The sequence below is a fragment of the Aythya ferina genome (genome assembly GCF_964211825.1).
Source record: "Aythya ferina genome assembly, chromosome: Z".
Lineage (NCBI taxonomy): Eukaryota > Metazoa > Chordata > Aves > Anseriformes > Anatidae > Aythya > Aythya ferina.
Window position 1 is genome coordinate 51573380 of NC_140299.1, and position 16894 is coordinate 51590273.

A 16894-nucleotide genomic window follows, 5' to 3' on the forward strand; every position below is an offset into this window, starting at 1 on the left:
TCAGGAAAATAGTGTGTCAATTAAACACTGGTTTGGTTTCTTTCATGAACTTAATCTCTCAAGACAACAGTTGCATCGGGATCAAAAATAAAAGATAAAGCAGACCACCTCAACAATAGCAACAGCACCTATTATCAAACTAGGTGGTAACTGTAGTGTTCTTTGCTGCTATTCACTACTTTCTGACTTCCAATCCTTCTACTTGTAGGATAATACTTTATTCATTTCCTAGGTAGAAAACAGAGTAACAAGAGACAAAACTCAACACAAGTCTGATTTTGGAAGCAAACCAATTTACTAGGCAAACAGCAGGCTTGGCTTTGTGAGACAAGAGAGGTCAGGACATCCCCATTGTTGGCCTCAACAAAGATGGGTGGCGTATGCACAGTAGTATCCATGCTTCCCCCACCCTATGGATCTTTCTAACATGGCACACCAAACTGTGGCATCAGTTTGTCATGACACTAGTAGAAAACTCGGTTTCCAGTATAAGGAGTATAAAAACACTTTGTATTGTGCTTGTCTCCCACATACATTTAAAGGCAAAACAGCAACACATTGAACAAATTTGAGAGTGCTGTTGATAGTGCTACAAAATGTCTATGTTGAGTGAGCATGTTAATCATCTCTTCTTTTGTTAAAATGGTAAAGGAGCAGCTCTTTACCAAGAAACTAGAAAAATGTGTGTCACATATGATACATGTCACACAGAAAACTCTGTGTGTCAGTCCAACATGCTCCATTTTTTGGGGGAAGGTTTATATATATATATATATATATATACAAATATATATATATTTGTGTGTGTGTGTGTATATATATGTACGTGTGTGTGTGATGGTAAGAATTTTAATAACTACCCATCTGATGGCGAACTCAACCTGTAGGAACAAAATCATAAGAATTCCAACTATTTTTGATGACTACAAATTTTTCACATGCTGCATGAGACAAGGAAACAACTGATGGAATCATAAGTATACCATGCTGGTGTGAAATTGAAATATTTTAGAGTGAAATTGCACACCATGATTAAGGAAAAAAAATCTATTTTTAAGGAATCTTATGATAGCTATTTAACATTAGATATGAAAACTCAATGATCAAGGAGTTGTAGTAGTTACAAACGCGTAATTGTGTGCAGCAGAAGTTCATTGCGTATTAACGATTAAAAAGAAACATACTTCTCTTCTTGACCTGTTAGGTCTCATACATTTGACATGGCTTCATAAGTGGTAAGCTTCAATGTGTACCTACTGAAAAGAGTTGTATTATTTGGATTGCATGCTTTTTCCCCTACATGCAACAAAAAGGGGCTTAAATAAATTCAAGAAGATATAAAGATGTGACATTTTAGAAGCAGTTACAAGTAATGATGGCTAAAGGGTTTGCAGCACATAAGATACCTAAATGCTGAGAAAATGGTTGCTAAAAATCAAGTTGAGTGTACTCCTCTTCACTGTCAACCTATAGAACAGTAGTGCTAATCTGTGCTTCTTTTGAAAACAAAAATAAAAGCCAGAACTTACTTGTGCCTGAAAGCAGAGACAAAGGAGCAATACTGGCAGCTGTACTTGTCTTCCCGGGTAAACATGGCCAGAGCCAAGTGACTCCTCTCGTGAGATCGCAGACCCTGCATAGACATCAAAACCCGGTCACACTGGCTGCAGTGGTAGCCCCCAGGCCTGGTTTCATCTTCCAAGGATGCTCCAGATTCAGCTTCTGTAAATTCCACAATGCCAGGGTCTTTGGCTCCCTCACAACCCTCCAAAGTTGTGTTTGAAGAATCTTCAGCTTCCTGCTAAAAAACACATACCCCCCCAAAGCCATCAATTCTCTCACCCTTCTGCCCTTCAGGCTTTCCCACGTGTTCATCTTAATTCCTAGGTTTCCCACTACGCTGTTTTTCTAAATATATCCCTACACAAGCTCCATATTAATGGCTTTCTGAAAAAAGAGCCTATTCTCGGGAGTGGAAGAGGTAATTGTATGTATACATACATGTTAAAAAAAAATCTCTCTGCACAATAAAATAATGAATGCAAAGAGATCAGAAACTAAATCAACTCTCTCAATAGTATTTATATGAATCTTCTAGACTTTATCAGTGAAACCTTAGTATGGTATAGAGCAAGTTCATTTTAGTTTATATTGCTCTAGCTTATACTGTAGCTACTTTACAGACTGATAGAGTAGTCCGTCTTACCACATAGACTTTGCCCATCAGTGTCAAATTCATAAGAAAGAAGCAGGTGCTCTAAGATCCCAGAATCCTTCTTAAAAACAAAAAGCAAACAGAAAAGGTCTTTTCTTATTCCTTTTCTTAACTGATCTGTCCTTTCTCTCTTCTAACTAAAGCATGTGTATTTGCAGCAACTTTAAAAACCTGTAAGAATATCTGCATCATGTTCTTTCAGCCTTGGATTTCAACTTTTGTTCCCTGCTGCATAACATCTATTTATTCAAAAGATGGCATTGACCCCACATTAACTTCATAACTTCATGTGAGAAGCTGGGAGGAGAGGAAATGGTCTGATAGGAGGGAAACATCACTGTCTATTAGCAGTAAGGTAAGATTAAAAAAAAAAGGCACATGGGAGGGCAATTAAATCTCTCTGAGGTTGCATGAGTTTCCTCAAAGCACACAGCTAGTGTCACAAAAGAGGCACCCTAAGTCAGGCACTGAAACCTGCAGCAGGAGCACAAGGAAAAGGAATACAGACCTAGCTCCTGCAGCTTTATTGCACCTGCACTGCCCCTTACAATACCGTGGAAATCAGTCTGTGGAGCATGGTCTATCCTTGGAGATGTCCTAGAAGATGTTCTCTTTCACAGGGAGAAAGGAACAACTTTTACAACTAATCACCTGAATGGTACCACCATCTCAGCTGGCCGTTTCAATGTTTTGTCTGGAGCCAGTAAGGAAATCAGAGAACCATAGAACAGCTTGGGTTGGAAGGGACCTTAAAGGTCATCTAGTTCCAACCCCCCTCCCATGAGCAGGGACACCTCCCACTAGATCAGGTTGCCCAGGGCCTCATCCAACCTGGTCTTGAACACTTTGAGGGATGGGGCAACCACAGTTTCTCTAAGCAACCGGGTCCACTGCCTCACCACTTACAGAATGAAGAATTTCCTCCTAACATCTAATCTAAATCTACCATCTTTTAATTTAAAGGCATTCTCCCTCATCTTGTCATTGTCTGCCCAAGCAAAGAGTTGCTCTCCATCTTTTTTATAAGCCCCCTTCAGCTATTGAAAAGCTGCAATGAGGTCTCCCCAGAGCCTTCTCTTCTTCAGGCTGAACATCCCCAGGTCTCTCAGCCTGTCTTCATAGGAGAGGTGCTCCAGCCCTCTGATCATCTTCGTGGCCCTCCTCTGGACCCAAAATTTCATGTGCAAAGGTATACCATAAGCAAGTTCACAATTCACCCATTTGAACGCACACTTACTCTTCTTAAAAGAAGAAACAAAAACAAAAACAAACAAAAAAGGAAAGCAGGTCTTTTATGTTTTAACTAAGCAGAAATGTAGCCCAGAATAGCTGAGAGAAAGCCTCCTGCTCATAAACCAAGTCTTTCGGTCATCAACGACATCAATTCCTTTGTGGCTGAGAAGAAATGAGAATTAAATAGTCTTCGTGCCCCTAGATCAAGAGTGGAAAAAAGTTAAAACATCTTAAAATAAACCAAATACACTGAAGAAACTTAATGTTTAAATGACTGAAACATTACACTGAACTAAAACACCCAGCTCAAAATCCATTCAACTTCACAAGAGCAGGTTTTCAATGAGTCCTTCATTTTAAACAATGTTAAAAGGTTTAATTACAGTTTTAAAATTCTCACCTTTACTGTAGCTGACACAGAAGAGACATTTCCATACTGGACATGCTTGCGGAGGTGATTACAGATGGCTCGAAGTGTTGGATGGACTTCCACACAAAATTTACATTTGTAGCCAACCACTTTCCGCTCTTTAAGTTTTGAAACATCTTCCAAGTGCCCAAAAGCCTATGAGTACACAAGCATAAATCAATTCGTATGCTAAATTGGGCTTTGATATCTCATTTTTAGAAATGCAGGCCAGATTTTGCAGCTGAAGGGAAATTATGTTTGATATGCACATGTCCTGTTTTGCAGGACTGTAAGACCAATTTTTGTTGATGTCTATCACTGCCTCTAGAACAAGTGGGCAAGGCATCTGTGCAGGAGAGACCTTCAGGTCTTGCATAACAGTGGTTCTCCAGAAGACTATTCAATCTGGCCTTAAACTGCTCTTTCACGACCCCACCACATCCCCAACAGCTGTGAGGGGCTTTTCTGCAGCAACTATATTCCAAATCAAAGCAGAATGAAGGGAGTGAGCGAGCAGGAAAAAGAACACAATTTGGTCTTCCAGTGATGGTGCACTAGTCCAAAGCTTCAGTCATCAGATAGATTCGTGTCATGTTAATATTGAGCGCTTTATCAGTGAACACACTGGAAGAGACGAGCTTGAGAAGTAAACTGACGCGTTACTCAGAGGTACTCTTAAAAAGGAAATTGGACATTTTGTGAAGAGTATGCAACAAAGTAAATGGCAGCCTTGCAACACGAGAACTAGGAACTGTCAGATACAGATGGCCTTCCAGAAGGGTGGGAGGAAGGGAAGGAGATACAGAAAATAGCAGTAGGAAAGGATAGGGCTTCCCATGGAACCTAGGGAGGGGTGGAGGATGAAGGAAAGGATGAGGAAATTAAAGCAGAATGTATAATTGACTTATGGAGCTCACTGACACACTGAGTCATTCATTAGCCTGTGGTCATTTGGCTGTCAAAGAGAACATGCAAGTGGGCATTAGTAATAGGCAGCCTCTTGGGGTGCAGAAGGGTAGTGTTTTTGTTTCTTTCCCCTGGCAGGGCAGGGAGAAGAGGGAAAGAGACCAGACACACAGATCCTTACCCTCTCTTGTTTGAAATCTGCAAAAGCACCATCTGCATATTTTTGCTTGCTCAGAAGCTGCTTCCTCCTCTCCTGACGTTTGGCACGCTTCTGGAATTCCTCGTTGTGACCATTCAAGTGTGCAGTCAGCTCTGCCGTGCTATGCAATTTCATATCACAGTGCTTGCACTGGTAGACAGCATTCTGAGAGCGGGTGCCACTTCCCAGTATGGTAAAGTCTCTCTTCAAATCCTTGCTGTGGTGGTCAGTGTAATGCATGCACAGCAGCTCTGCTGTGCTGAAGGACAGCTTGAAACATTTTATGCACCTGAATGGAAGCCACTCAATTTCCTGAGCCTCACTCTCCACCTCAGGCTTCTCAAATTCATTCCTCTCCTCAGTTGGAGTTGGCTTTTCATGCTCATCGGCATATACGGCAGTGAAGTAACCCCCCAGTTTGCTTGCATGCTGCTTCTTCGGGAAAACACCAGGGTGACGCTTCATGTAGTGAGACACAATACCCTTTTTGCTGAAGGACTGGAAGGAACAAAGCGAGCATTTCTTCTTCTCTACAGCCCTTCTCAGCTCCTCACTCAACTGAGGAGTGTCATCTTTGGGAGGAGATGGAATGATCACTTTATTGGGTTTGTCGCTTACTGTCCTGGAGGCTGCTAAGCAGTGAGTGTAGTAGGCATCAATGTCATGTCTTTTCTGGTAGTGTGCCGCAAGCCCTTTGCGGATAGGGTTGGTGTAGGAACATAAAGCACATTTGAAGAGGTTGTTCTTGCCCTCTGGCTGTGCCCGTACATTGTTATGTTTGATGCGGTAGTGCCTCGCTATCCCCTTCCGGGTAGAGCAGAAATATTTGCAGAGCTGACACCGGAAAACTGTGTGAGACACTAAATGAGAACTGGAGAAATGAGGTGCTGCAACAGAGATTTCTCCAACATCCTCAGCAGCAATTTCTGGGGAGGCCTTGATTTCAGTCACCATGTCTGGCTCCAGTGAGGCAGACACCTTTGGTGGTGACTGGGCAAAAACATCAAATTCAGGTTGATTGTGGTATTTCTCATAGTGAATTTTGAGCTTCTCCAGTGTACCATGGGTATAAGGGCACAGCTTGCACCTGTAAGCACCATAGCCTTGCTTGAAAATCCTGCTCGTCTCTTCCACATCATTCTGAGCAATATCATTTGACTGCTCCACATCATGCACAAAGTCTTCAGCAGTGACCTTTATTGATGGGTGCCGTTTCTGGTAGTGTGTGAGAACGCCATGAATGCGTGTGTTAATGTATGGGCAATGTCTACACTTATATACAGCCCCTGGGTTAATGTCTATATCCTGAGCAAAATCTGCAGCTTTCACTTTCATGCCAGGATGCTTTTTGCCATAATGTGTCAGAAGGCCATGCAAGTTGTTGTATTCAGACTGGCAAACTGTACACTGATATGGAGTAGAGGAGATGGCAGGGTTTGCAGAAGACAGCTGCACCGTTTTCTCCTGGGAAAGACTGGGATCCTCTGCACACTCTGTATCCTGGTCCATCTGTGACGTTGTTATCTGGTCTTCAGAATCCATCCTGATTCCAGCTTCATCAGGCTGTGTGCCAGACTTCTCAGCAGCATCTTTCTCCTTAATGATATCTAACAGCACAGATTCATCCCCATTCATGGCCCAAGGGTGAAAAGCTTGGTAGTGATTAGTAATATCCCAAATGGAAGATGCTTCAAAAATGCAATCTCTGCATTTATAGGACTTTGCCTCTGTTGGCATCACTAGGGCAGGAGGGGAAGGATCAGGACCTGCCCAGAGTTTAGTTGCCATGTAAGTATAATCAACGTAATGCTCAGGATGTCTCCTTTGGTAATGCACAAGCAAACCACTTGGCTCTGTGTGTGAATAAATGCACCATTCACAGTGATAACCAGCTTCTATCAAGCCATCCAAAAATGCCCATCTGAGAATGGATGTGACTGTAGCTTTCAGTGTCGGGTGATCTTTCTTGATATGCTTCCTCAATGCATAGAAGTAAGGTGAAGTATAGCTACACTGCCTGCACTTGAGGGCTCTCAGCTTTGACTTGTCCCGTTCGGTGCTAGAGGTGTGAGCAGGCACGTTGCCAGTTGACTTCTTCTGGCTGCGATCACAAAGGCTTCTAATGGTGGCTGTATGCTGTCTAATCACATCTGCATTAGCTTTGAAGTCGCGATGCTTCTTTTGATAATGAATGAGCACACCTTTCACGGTCCTGTTTCCATAATCACAGTGCTGGCAGAAAAACATTTCATTCTCAGGAGGATTCACAGAGGTCTCGGAACCACCTCGGCTCAACTGCTGCATTGACACTGGTGGCCTCTGAATACCAGGTGGCAGCTCACCAGCCCTCATCATTGCTGCAGTGGGAGGTGCCTGTCTGATATATTTGGCAGTGACCTTTATCTCTGGGTGCCTCTTCTGATAGTGGACAAGCACTCCAACAACTGAGCGGTTGCTGTATGAACAGTGTTTGCAGTAGTAGAGTTCAGTAGCAAGGTCTGGGGGTGGTGGTGGGGGAGGTGGAGGCTGAGAAGCCAAGTTGGACAGTTTTGGGGAGACAGGTGTCCCCATCTCAAAAGACATCTGAGCCAGGGCAGAGCCCCTATCAACAGAGACAACACGCATGGTCTTCTGAATTCTGAAATATGATGCTTTTTCTTCGGGGTGCTTTTTCTGGTAATGAACCAAAACTGAATGCATGTTAGGGCTTGCAAATGAACACACGTCACAGTCATAAACAACCACAGTATTGACGGAAGGTTCCTTCTGATTTTCACATTCAGGACTAAAACTCTTGGCGGCACTTTTGTTAAAGCCAGCTGGCACACCAGCCCCGCGAGCCACGGGGGTGGAGGTTGCCATAGTTTTTGGAGCAGAATTCAAGATCTCTCTCAGTGTCTGAGACTCTGTGTTCAGCCCTTCTTGCTGCTCAACAACGTAGCTTGAAAATATCATTGCATTGTTAATTTTCACGGTGGGATGCATTCTTTGGTAATGTGGCATTAGACTTCTAACATTCGGGCTTGTGTAAGAGCAGAAGCGACAGCGGTAGATCAGATCAGAATGATCAAAGTTCAGTACATTCATAGCTTCAGGGTGATGCTCTCCATAATGCTGCTGCAGGTCTTCAAAGTTTGTATAGTCAATATAGCACTCAAGACACCGGTATACTGCACTGTGATCATTGGGATCCAGGATATATCTAAAGCTGAATTTAATATAGGGGTGCATTCGCTGGTAGTGGGTGCTAACGCTCCGGGCAGATTTGTTGCTGAAATCACAGTGTTTACAATAGTAAAGCCTGCCAGAGTCATTAAACTCTGCATTCTCATTGTTCTGATCAGTACCATACATGTTTGACTGGCCCCCCAGAACAGAGGCATTAGGGCTCTGATGTTCTTTCATGCTGACAGAAGAATAATAGTCTTCCTCATCTTCTGATAAAGTGAGCTCAATCTCTGCTCCATTGGCAGAATTGTAATCATGCTGCAAGCTTCTGAAGTTTGCCTCCTTCTGGGAATCATTAGCCTCTCTTCCCCACATTTGCTGTGGTGCATAAGAACTGGAAACATCTATCATTGGTTCTGTTTGCTCTTCTTCTCTGTCTAACTCAACTTCTATCTCCACCTCATTGTCTTCCTCCTCTTCCTCATCATCCTCTACATTAATCACTGCATCTTCTTGCTGTTTGTTTTGGTTGATTTTGCTCTGCAGGTTGCTCGCTATTTCGTCAATCCTAGTTCTCTTTTTCACTGGTGAGAGATCTAAAGGGAAATCATTTGACACCTTCCGAGGGGCCTTTGCAACAAAGTTATTTTTAGATGACAGCCCAAGGATCGAGGTCTGGCTCTTCTTCACTGTGCTGGCAGAGGTGTGAGCATCTGCCTCGCTCTCTTGTGGTGTGTTGGATGGTGGTCCATCATATTTCGGCAGGTTGTCACAGAATGAGTGCTTGTGCTGCTGATGAACTCTGAGGCCTTTCAAAGTTGTGGTGGAATAGTTGCACATTGTGCACTTATATGGATGCTGTGAATGGGGCTGGGGTGATTGCTGCTGCTGTTGTTGTTGCTGCTGCTGCTGCTGCACTGGCTCCATCATCCCAGTTGACTTCCTGCCATTTATATTTCCACTCTCATAAGACACAGCACTGTCGTTCAAAGAAGAGGCGATGCTTTCAGTCTGAGAGTTCACAGTGTCCCAGTCTGATGTTGTACCTGTATGACATTGCTTGTGGGCACCAAGCTTTAATGAACTCTTGCAAGTGAAAGGGCATTCGTCACACTTGTACACAGCCGTCTTTCCAGACAGGTGGATGTTCTCAATGTGACGGGAAATGCTTCGGCGGTGCATAGTCAGGAAAGGACAAAAAGGACACTGGAACCTGTTCATATACCTTCTAAAGGGGATCCCCTTTGTTTCCAGGAGCTTGTTGCCATCAGATCCCATCAGCTGCTCTGCCGACATTCCTGTGGTCTGGTGATCCATGGAGTTCAAGCCATTCTCGCTGTCCATTTCATTTAGCTCTTCATCTGAGCTGGAGTCATTTAGCATACTGTTTGTTTCCAGGTCAGCAGAAGAATTTGTCATATCAGCAATTCCATAGCGGGATCTGTCAGACAAATTAACCATGCCCGAGTTGTGAGGTGACTTAGGCTTCATTTGAGGATAAGACACGGAAGAAAACTTGGAAGATGTAGAAGAGTTGGGCCTGATAAGGGAATTGCCCATAGAGCTTCTAAAGTTTGAGACATTAGCGTTCGACATCTCACGTCCTGTCGTATTCACGGACATATAGTTAGAGTTTGGGGAGGCATTCTGGGCACTCTTGTTCTGTACATCAGTTGCACTGGTTCCTTCTTGTTGCTGCCTCAGGCTTGACAGTATTTTTACCATACTGCGGTGCTTTTTCATCATGTGGTCACACCAGCGCTCCCTTCGAGGTGTCTGGTAGCTGCACCATTCACAGCAAAAGTTGCCCCTCGACTTTGTCAGGGGCTTGACCATGGACTCCAAAATGCTCCGCTCCACCACCTCTGCAGGCAGCTCCTTGCAGGGTTCCTGCACTGGCACAGAAGCAGATGTTGATTCAGATATAGCAGTGGCAGCTGTAGGGGGAGTTGAACTCTCTTTCAGGTTGTTTTTGTGATACATTTTCTGGTGCTTAATAATCCTCGCACGCCTGGGTGACTTGTAGGTGCAGAACTGGCAACTGAAAACTTTGCCAAACCCTTCATGCATCATGATGTTGTAATTTAAGGAACTAGCGGTTGGTGGCCCCACTGAGCTCCCCCCAGCCTGTGTTCCATGAACCTTGCGTGTGTGCTCTATGAGGAGGTTTTTGGAACGGAAGTAGCGCACACAGAACTTGCACTGGAAAAATTTGTTGGTTGGTTTAGGATTTGGAGCCATATGCTGACCATAGAAAGTCTGGCTCTGGCTATAGTAACTTCCAGTCCCCATCTGACTTGTTGCATTTTGCCCTAAAATGAGAATTAAGGTGAATATATAAATAAATAAAATCAAATATTGAGGCTTTTTCTCCACCCACCCTATATGCATAAGAACACAACTGCATCTTGAACAACTATCCATCACACCAGGGTTCTCTTACTTACTTATGACTTAAGTACACTCTCCGTAGAGAGTACACTCTCTACACTTATCTATATATCTGGCGACTTTCAGAAAAATGGCCATTGTCCATAACATAGACATATACATGCTGTGGTGTAAACTTTGGGATGGACCATTTCCAAAATAATCTTCTTTGGGAAAAAAAGAAAGCTAGTACACTAATAAGGTTGAAAATTTTAAGGTGGTTCACAGTGGTGAAGAACCATGAAAATCTGACAAACAAAAAGCATTATGAAGAAATACACTAAAAGCGGCTAATAAAACCACCCTCCACATTTCTATTTACAGGAAGAGCTGTGGTCAGAATCAATATGGCTGAAGCTAGATATCTGCTTTGCTGTCACAGCAGTAAGAATAATTGAGTTTTTACAATCACATTAAAAGTATTAACTAATATGTACTAAAATAAGCCACATGTGAAATTGATGGTTAGAGCTGAGATTTACCTGCTATTTCATCTGCAATCGTAAATTCATCCTTTACAGAAGAAAACTCAACCTCAGTCTGGTTGCTAGCATTCATGGAACCAGACCTTGGCTGGCTAGGGCTTTCCTCCGAGACATCGGTTGGCTGCAGGAAAGCAGTGTGAACATCCTGAATATGAGCTTTAAGGTCTTCATACGATGGAGCTCGAAAATCGCAGCCATCACACTGCAACACCTCCATGGTTCAAGAACGATCTTTCACATGAGAAAATTCTGCAAGAAAAAGAGAGGGAGAAGAAGAGAGAGGTTTTAGAGCAATGCCATTTTAAAAAATTCTGAAACAGGTAATATCATGCTTGTAAAGACAGTCGTTTCCAGATATTCCATTTACTGCAGTGTAAAACTCAACCTGTGCTTGCTATATGAAGATGCCTCAGTTCGGATTCACATGAAGTCCTACCTAGGTAGCTCACAAGTTGCTGACTCAACACTACAGTCAACGTTCTGACAAATGACTACTGACTCTGTGGACTTTGTCCTCTTGACTTTTCCATTATATAGGACAAGGCTGTTGTTCAGAAGTTTGTCTTGTTCAAAGACCACAAACAGTATTCCAGAGAAATAACACATTACTCCCAAACAGCTGTGTACTCAATTTTACAATTAGAAGACAATGGCTTCTGCCTCTGTGAATCTCACTAACACTTCTTGGAAGTTGAAAAGTATTGCCTGCTTTATTCGCCACAGATTAAAAGCCTCTACAGGAAAAAAAAAAAAATCTGCCTTTCTTCTCAATATCCTCTCAGTTCTGAGGTTGATGAAAAACCTAGACAACACTGCAAGTTGAGATGCAGCCACATGCACTCAAAGTAGTATGGTTTGTTCTACCTTACTTCCACCGTGCCTTGCAAGGGCATCTCCATTCTTTGTTAAAATGTTTACTGCTTAATTTGAGTCTGTTCTGGGGACACAGCCTTTGCAAGATAGCAGTCTTTTGGGAAGGCAAGAACTGGAGGATGGGAAAGACAGCAAAGGAAATAGGAATTTTGCAAAAGTACAACAGAAGTATGAGTAACAAAGACTTTCCTCAGAAACATCATGTCTTCTTTGATTTATTCAAATGCTCTACGTATCTTGAAGTACCAAATAACACAAGATATGGCAATGTGAATTATGGAAGTTTGGTTTGTGACCAACTAACCCTGCTTCAGAGAGTTGTATATTTATGCATTGCCATGAAAGAGAGGAGACACAAAACACAAGCAAGACAAAAGTCTTAGACTGTCCTACTTCATGCAGTATTTAGACACAAGAGCAACTTTTCTATATCAATGAAAGAATTACTTCTTTAAGTTTCCACATGCTGTGCTGGTACAGGGATAATCTGGGCAGTCCAGAGGTCCAGTATACAAGGGCTGCCTCAAAAGCTGAAAATTCCATGTTTTTTGCACATAAAGTACAAAGCTACTTCTGCAGTGAGGAGAATGCTCCAAAACATTAGTGCAATGATATTAGAGAGGACACTACATCAGGATTTTACATGAAAGAATGCTTCTTCTGATAGCCTGCTAAAATTAACTTCTAGCAAGTCAAATTCTGGACAGTCTGAGCACACAGGCTCTCCACATATTTACCTACATTATTTTGCAGGCTGCACTGTGTCCTTTCTCTTCCAACCCCCCTCTCTCCCTCCCACCACCAATAAAGAAAATGAACGCTGTACCAGCTTCTTTTCGGCTAACAAAGTTACAATAATCGAGATACTCAAGCTTTTATGTGCAAGCACCAGACCAAATTGTGTGGAAGAGGTTGCTATCTGCTCTGGATCAAATTACAGCAGTGAGTGAAGCCCCACCCCACGTCTCCTTTAGCACAGTCCATTAGACCTGAAAACAAATTTTTCCATGGAGCAGACGACTCCTGCATTTAGAGCACTTCACAGAAAAGCAGATCATCCAGTTTTCACTACCCATCCCCCAAGCTTAGTCCTTTCATCTCAGCCAAACAAGCCACAGCTCTGCTGAATGTGTTTATCACACTTTCAAGAGATATGAGCCCCTGCGTCACTGAAGCTTTAAGACTCACTAAGCTGCCCTAGTCCTCTGAGCTTTGGGAGCAGCCATTTTAACTCAGACAACTCCTGCACTGAGAGGCTCAGAGCTTCTCGCCCGTGCACAACATGGCCTCACTTATCTCAGCTTCATCTCCAGCACACCAGGGTTTTTCCTTTTTTTTTTTTTTTTTCCTTTCTTTTTTCTTTCCTCCTCCTTCTTGGGTCACGCTTGAAAAATCAGCATCCCCAGAACACACCTCCCCTTCTCCTGCGTGACTTGCACCCCAAACCATGTCACTGGTGTCCCCCTGCACTGCCCAAGCAGCACCTTCTCTCCCTGAGCAGATCGCCGGCAAGCATCTCCTAGGGTTGGTTCCCCTGTCCCATGGATGACAAATGTGATGATTCAATCCAGAAACACAGCATTACAGCATCAAGACACTGGTCCAAGCTGTCCTACAGACAGAGGCAACACAGAGCCGAGCCTCCCAGGAGGAGGCGGGGTTGGGGGGAGGCAGGCGGGGGGCCTCCAGCCTGCCCTGTCCCTGGGGAGCCCTCCTGCTCAGCGCAGAAGACACACCACCCCACTCCCCTGCCAGATTCCAAAGTCTAATGACCTTTGTTAATCACCAGCCAGCCTGTCTGCATCAGCAAACCCTGCCAGCAGACACACCCTTCAACACAAAGGCTGTAGCTATGCCTTTTAAGAGAGGTTCTCTGAAAGCTCCATTGTGTAGAAGAGAGGAAAAACAACACACACACCACACACACACATGCACAAATCCACCCCCTCTGCCCCCCAGCCCCCGAAATCTTCGGACCCTTTAGAAAACACCACCACGAAACGCTTTCAGCTGTCTCTTTCAGAAACTTCGGGACAGCTTACAAAGCAGAAAAAAACAGGGAGGGCAAACCTGAAGTTCTGAAAAAATTGTAATTCTGGCAGCTTCAAGAGGTTAAAAACACCACCATCCCCACCTCCAGCAGTCACAGTTCTTTCATGAGCTGACAACCAGAGAAGGTATCCTCAAGGATGCTTGCTGTTGTCTAGACGATCTTAGATCAACAACAGCATCTTTCTGCTATAAATCAGAAGGATGAGTTGGAAGATCATGACCAACTGCTGATTACAAAACCTGATGGGGTCTTTCTCATGGGTTCTAGCTTTAATGTCTGCAGGATCTCTATCACAAAGGTAGTACCAAGTGATAGAAGAGGTTAATGTTATTGCAGCTGAGAGGAACAAACATCAGGTACAGCTGCATGGACTTCAATTTTACGTTTTCACCAAGCATGAGGCTGAAAGCAGGATGAAGCATTTTATAAGGAATTCTGCCCTACTATTTCCACATTTTTCCTTAAAATTCAGGCATTTCACAAAGGCAAGAAAAACAGTGCTAGTTTGAGATCATATATCAAAAGAAACTGAAACACAGTATGTGTCTTTCTCTCTTCTTTATTGTCTGCATGGAATACAGAAGAGAGAGAGATCCACCTAGCCACCAGTGAAGCGCATTTTAACTGTAACACTTTCCATACATACAAACAATACTACTTTCTACATTTAACTTTCTTAAAAAATAAAAAATAAAAATAATAATAAAAAAAAACTACAGTCCATAATCCCTTAAATTTTTGAACAGCACGATAAAAAACTGTAAGGGGGAACAGAGGTGGATTGTGAAGGGAATGAAGGGAATTAGCAAATCCGTTAACTCAAAAGCAGAACAGGAAGCCTGGAAAGAAAACAAACAAACAAACCGACCAACAAAACAAACAAAAATAAGCAAACAACCACCATGAAATGAATCCATAAATCCCACAAGCCCTCTAACATATTCACAACCAGTCTCTTGAGACCACATTGCCCACAGATAATGTGACTTCTAAAATACCCTTACTAATGTGATGCTAACTTCACCAGATTATTAAAATGCCATTGTCTGACTAATTTTCATTTACAACCTCTTCTTAAAATACATGGTTTTAATGCTGAATACGGAGAAGAGGTATTCTTATTTCCTTTATGAGTGAAAAGCTTCCAAAACATTGAGCTCAAGAGATTCTCAAAGTTTTCATAGTTTTAAAGACCCAAACTAAGTTTTCAAATTGTCTTTGACATACTCCTCTACGCTCCTGAACATGCGAGGAGAACATCAGAGAGAGAGTTGCATTAGATTTCTAAGTTTTTAAAAATCCAAAACAAAAGATAATTGTGCTTGTTGAACAACAGTCATTACAGAATTTGGCAGCAGCCAAAGTAGTACAAATCATTATGTTTAAGTTTGGTTTTAAAGCTTCAAAATACAAAATTAATTGTGAAGCCCAAGGCACTGACCTCAAAATTGAGCTTCTGTGGTTGACTACCCATCCGTTATATTTTGAGATGGAGTCAACGCTGCTTCTAGAAGTTAAGAATATGCACATGCACAACCACAGCTGAAAAGGTCACTCAGACCACACACACTATATCTGAACTTCCACCTCAATATTTTTAACATCGCAGTTAAAATAAAGAAATCTCCAGTTTTCCAATCCTTGCCACACTCTGATGATCAGACATGTCTTCATCCCTACCTCACACATGCAGGTTGCACTCAGCGGTTTTCACTTTACTCATTGCCAAAGGCGAAGCTGAAACACAGCAATCCTGGCGTTACGCTCATGGCGCCAGAGGCAACAACACCGTCCAAGCCTGTTTCCACATTACAAAGCTCCCCTGGAGGCACAGACTCTGTCAGGGCACTGAGGGCACCCACAAGCTTTGATGTCCCTGCCTGGTCCCCTGGGCCTCCCCCTAACTGCCCACAGCCTAAGACCCCATCTCAGCCCCATTCAGGTCTTCACCACCTTGCCCATGGCCTAGGATCCCCCCATGGCCCTCATGCCTGCCCAGCGAGAGCAAGGAGGGTCCCCGGCTGCCCCCAAATCTGCCCTGAGATCAGCTCTGTCCCCAGGAAGGTGCCTGATGCCCGGGCGCTGGGACAGGCCTGGCTGCCAGGCCCTGCACTGAGGTTCCGGGGGGGGGGGGTGTCTCCATGGCACCTGCCCATATTAAAGCGTATCAGCGTAAACAAAACATTCTCACAGAGGCTGGAGTCATGCATCAGGGTGATATTTTTCCTTTAAAACATGCAGGAAGCTTCAGCATTGGTCTACTGTTCCCTCGCCACCATTTTTTTGTTTGTTTGTTTCCTATTGGAGATTAGTCCACCAGAAATGAACTATCAGACACTAAAACAATGTGATTAGCATGTAACTAACCATAGACACATTTTTCAAGAATCCCATGGATAACACCACAAGCCAGGCAATTTTCCCTGCTGCACAAGCTGGGATTTCATGAGAAGCTAGTGCCTACAGGCTTGGTGGGTTCTCAGAGGCACTGCTTGGGCTCCTGACAGTACTTGCTTCAGATGGTCTAATGACCTCAGGTTTAGGGCTTTTTCCTTCTTTAAAAGCAACAAACAAAACCAACAAAAACACAACCTCTTTTTATAAAACAAGATTGCAATAGGGAAAATGGGCAAAACAAGTAAAATTACAGGAACGGTGAAAAATCTGAGGAACTGGAAACCTGAAGACTGTTGTAAGTGAATGAAGACATCCTCATTTTTCATTTATGAGAGAACATAATTAGTGAGGAACTCCATGAGTAAATTCAACTCTCAACTAAAGTCAGACAAGCCTATTCAACTCATGGGTCTTTTTTAATGACTATATTCCATTCAAACTATAGCAGTTCTTGGTCCTCCAAGGGTTGACTTTGGAGCCACTCATCCAAGCTCATATAAAAATAAACTGAATTGAAACACTGGTT

At 43.2% G+C, this 16894-nt stretch overlaps 1 protein-coding gene across 8 annotated transcripts in view; it reads right to left on the reverse strand.

Annotated features, from left to right (window-relative positions):
• ZNF462 (zinc finger protein 462) overlaps positions 1 to 16894 on the reverse strand; it is a 97727-nt gene that overhangs the window by 45219 nt on the left and 35614 nt on the right. For 5 of the 8 annotated variants that reach the window (XM_084504167.1, XM_084504161.1, XM_084504165.1 and 2 more), the window contains exons 2-5: positions 11043 to 11294; positions 4945 to 10442; positions 3849 to 4013; positions 1530 to 1801 (exon numbers count right to left, since the gene is read on the reverse strand). In XM_084504167.1, the coding sequence (XP_084360293.1) occupies positions 1530 to 1801; positions 3849 to 4013; positions 4945 to 10442; positions 11043 to 11262 (6155 nt within the window). In that variant the 5' untranslated portion in view covers positions 11263 to 11294. Of the gene's footprint in view, positions 1 to 1529; positions 1802 to 3848; positions 4014 to 4944; positions 10443 to 11042; positions 11295 to 13402; positions 13543 to 16894 lie in introns of those variants that run through there. The other 3 variants (XM_084504163.1, XM_084504168.1, XM_084504166.1) reach the window with 3 other exon arrangements.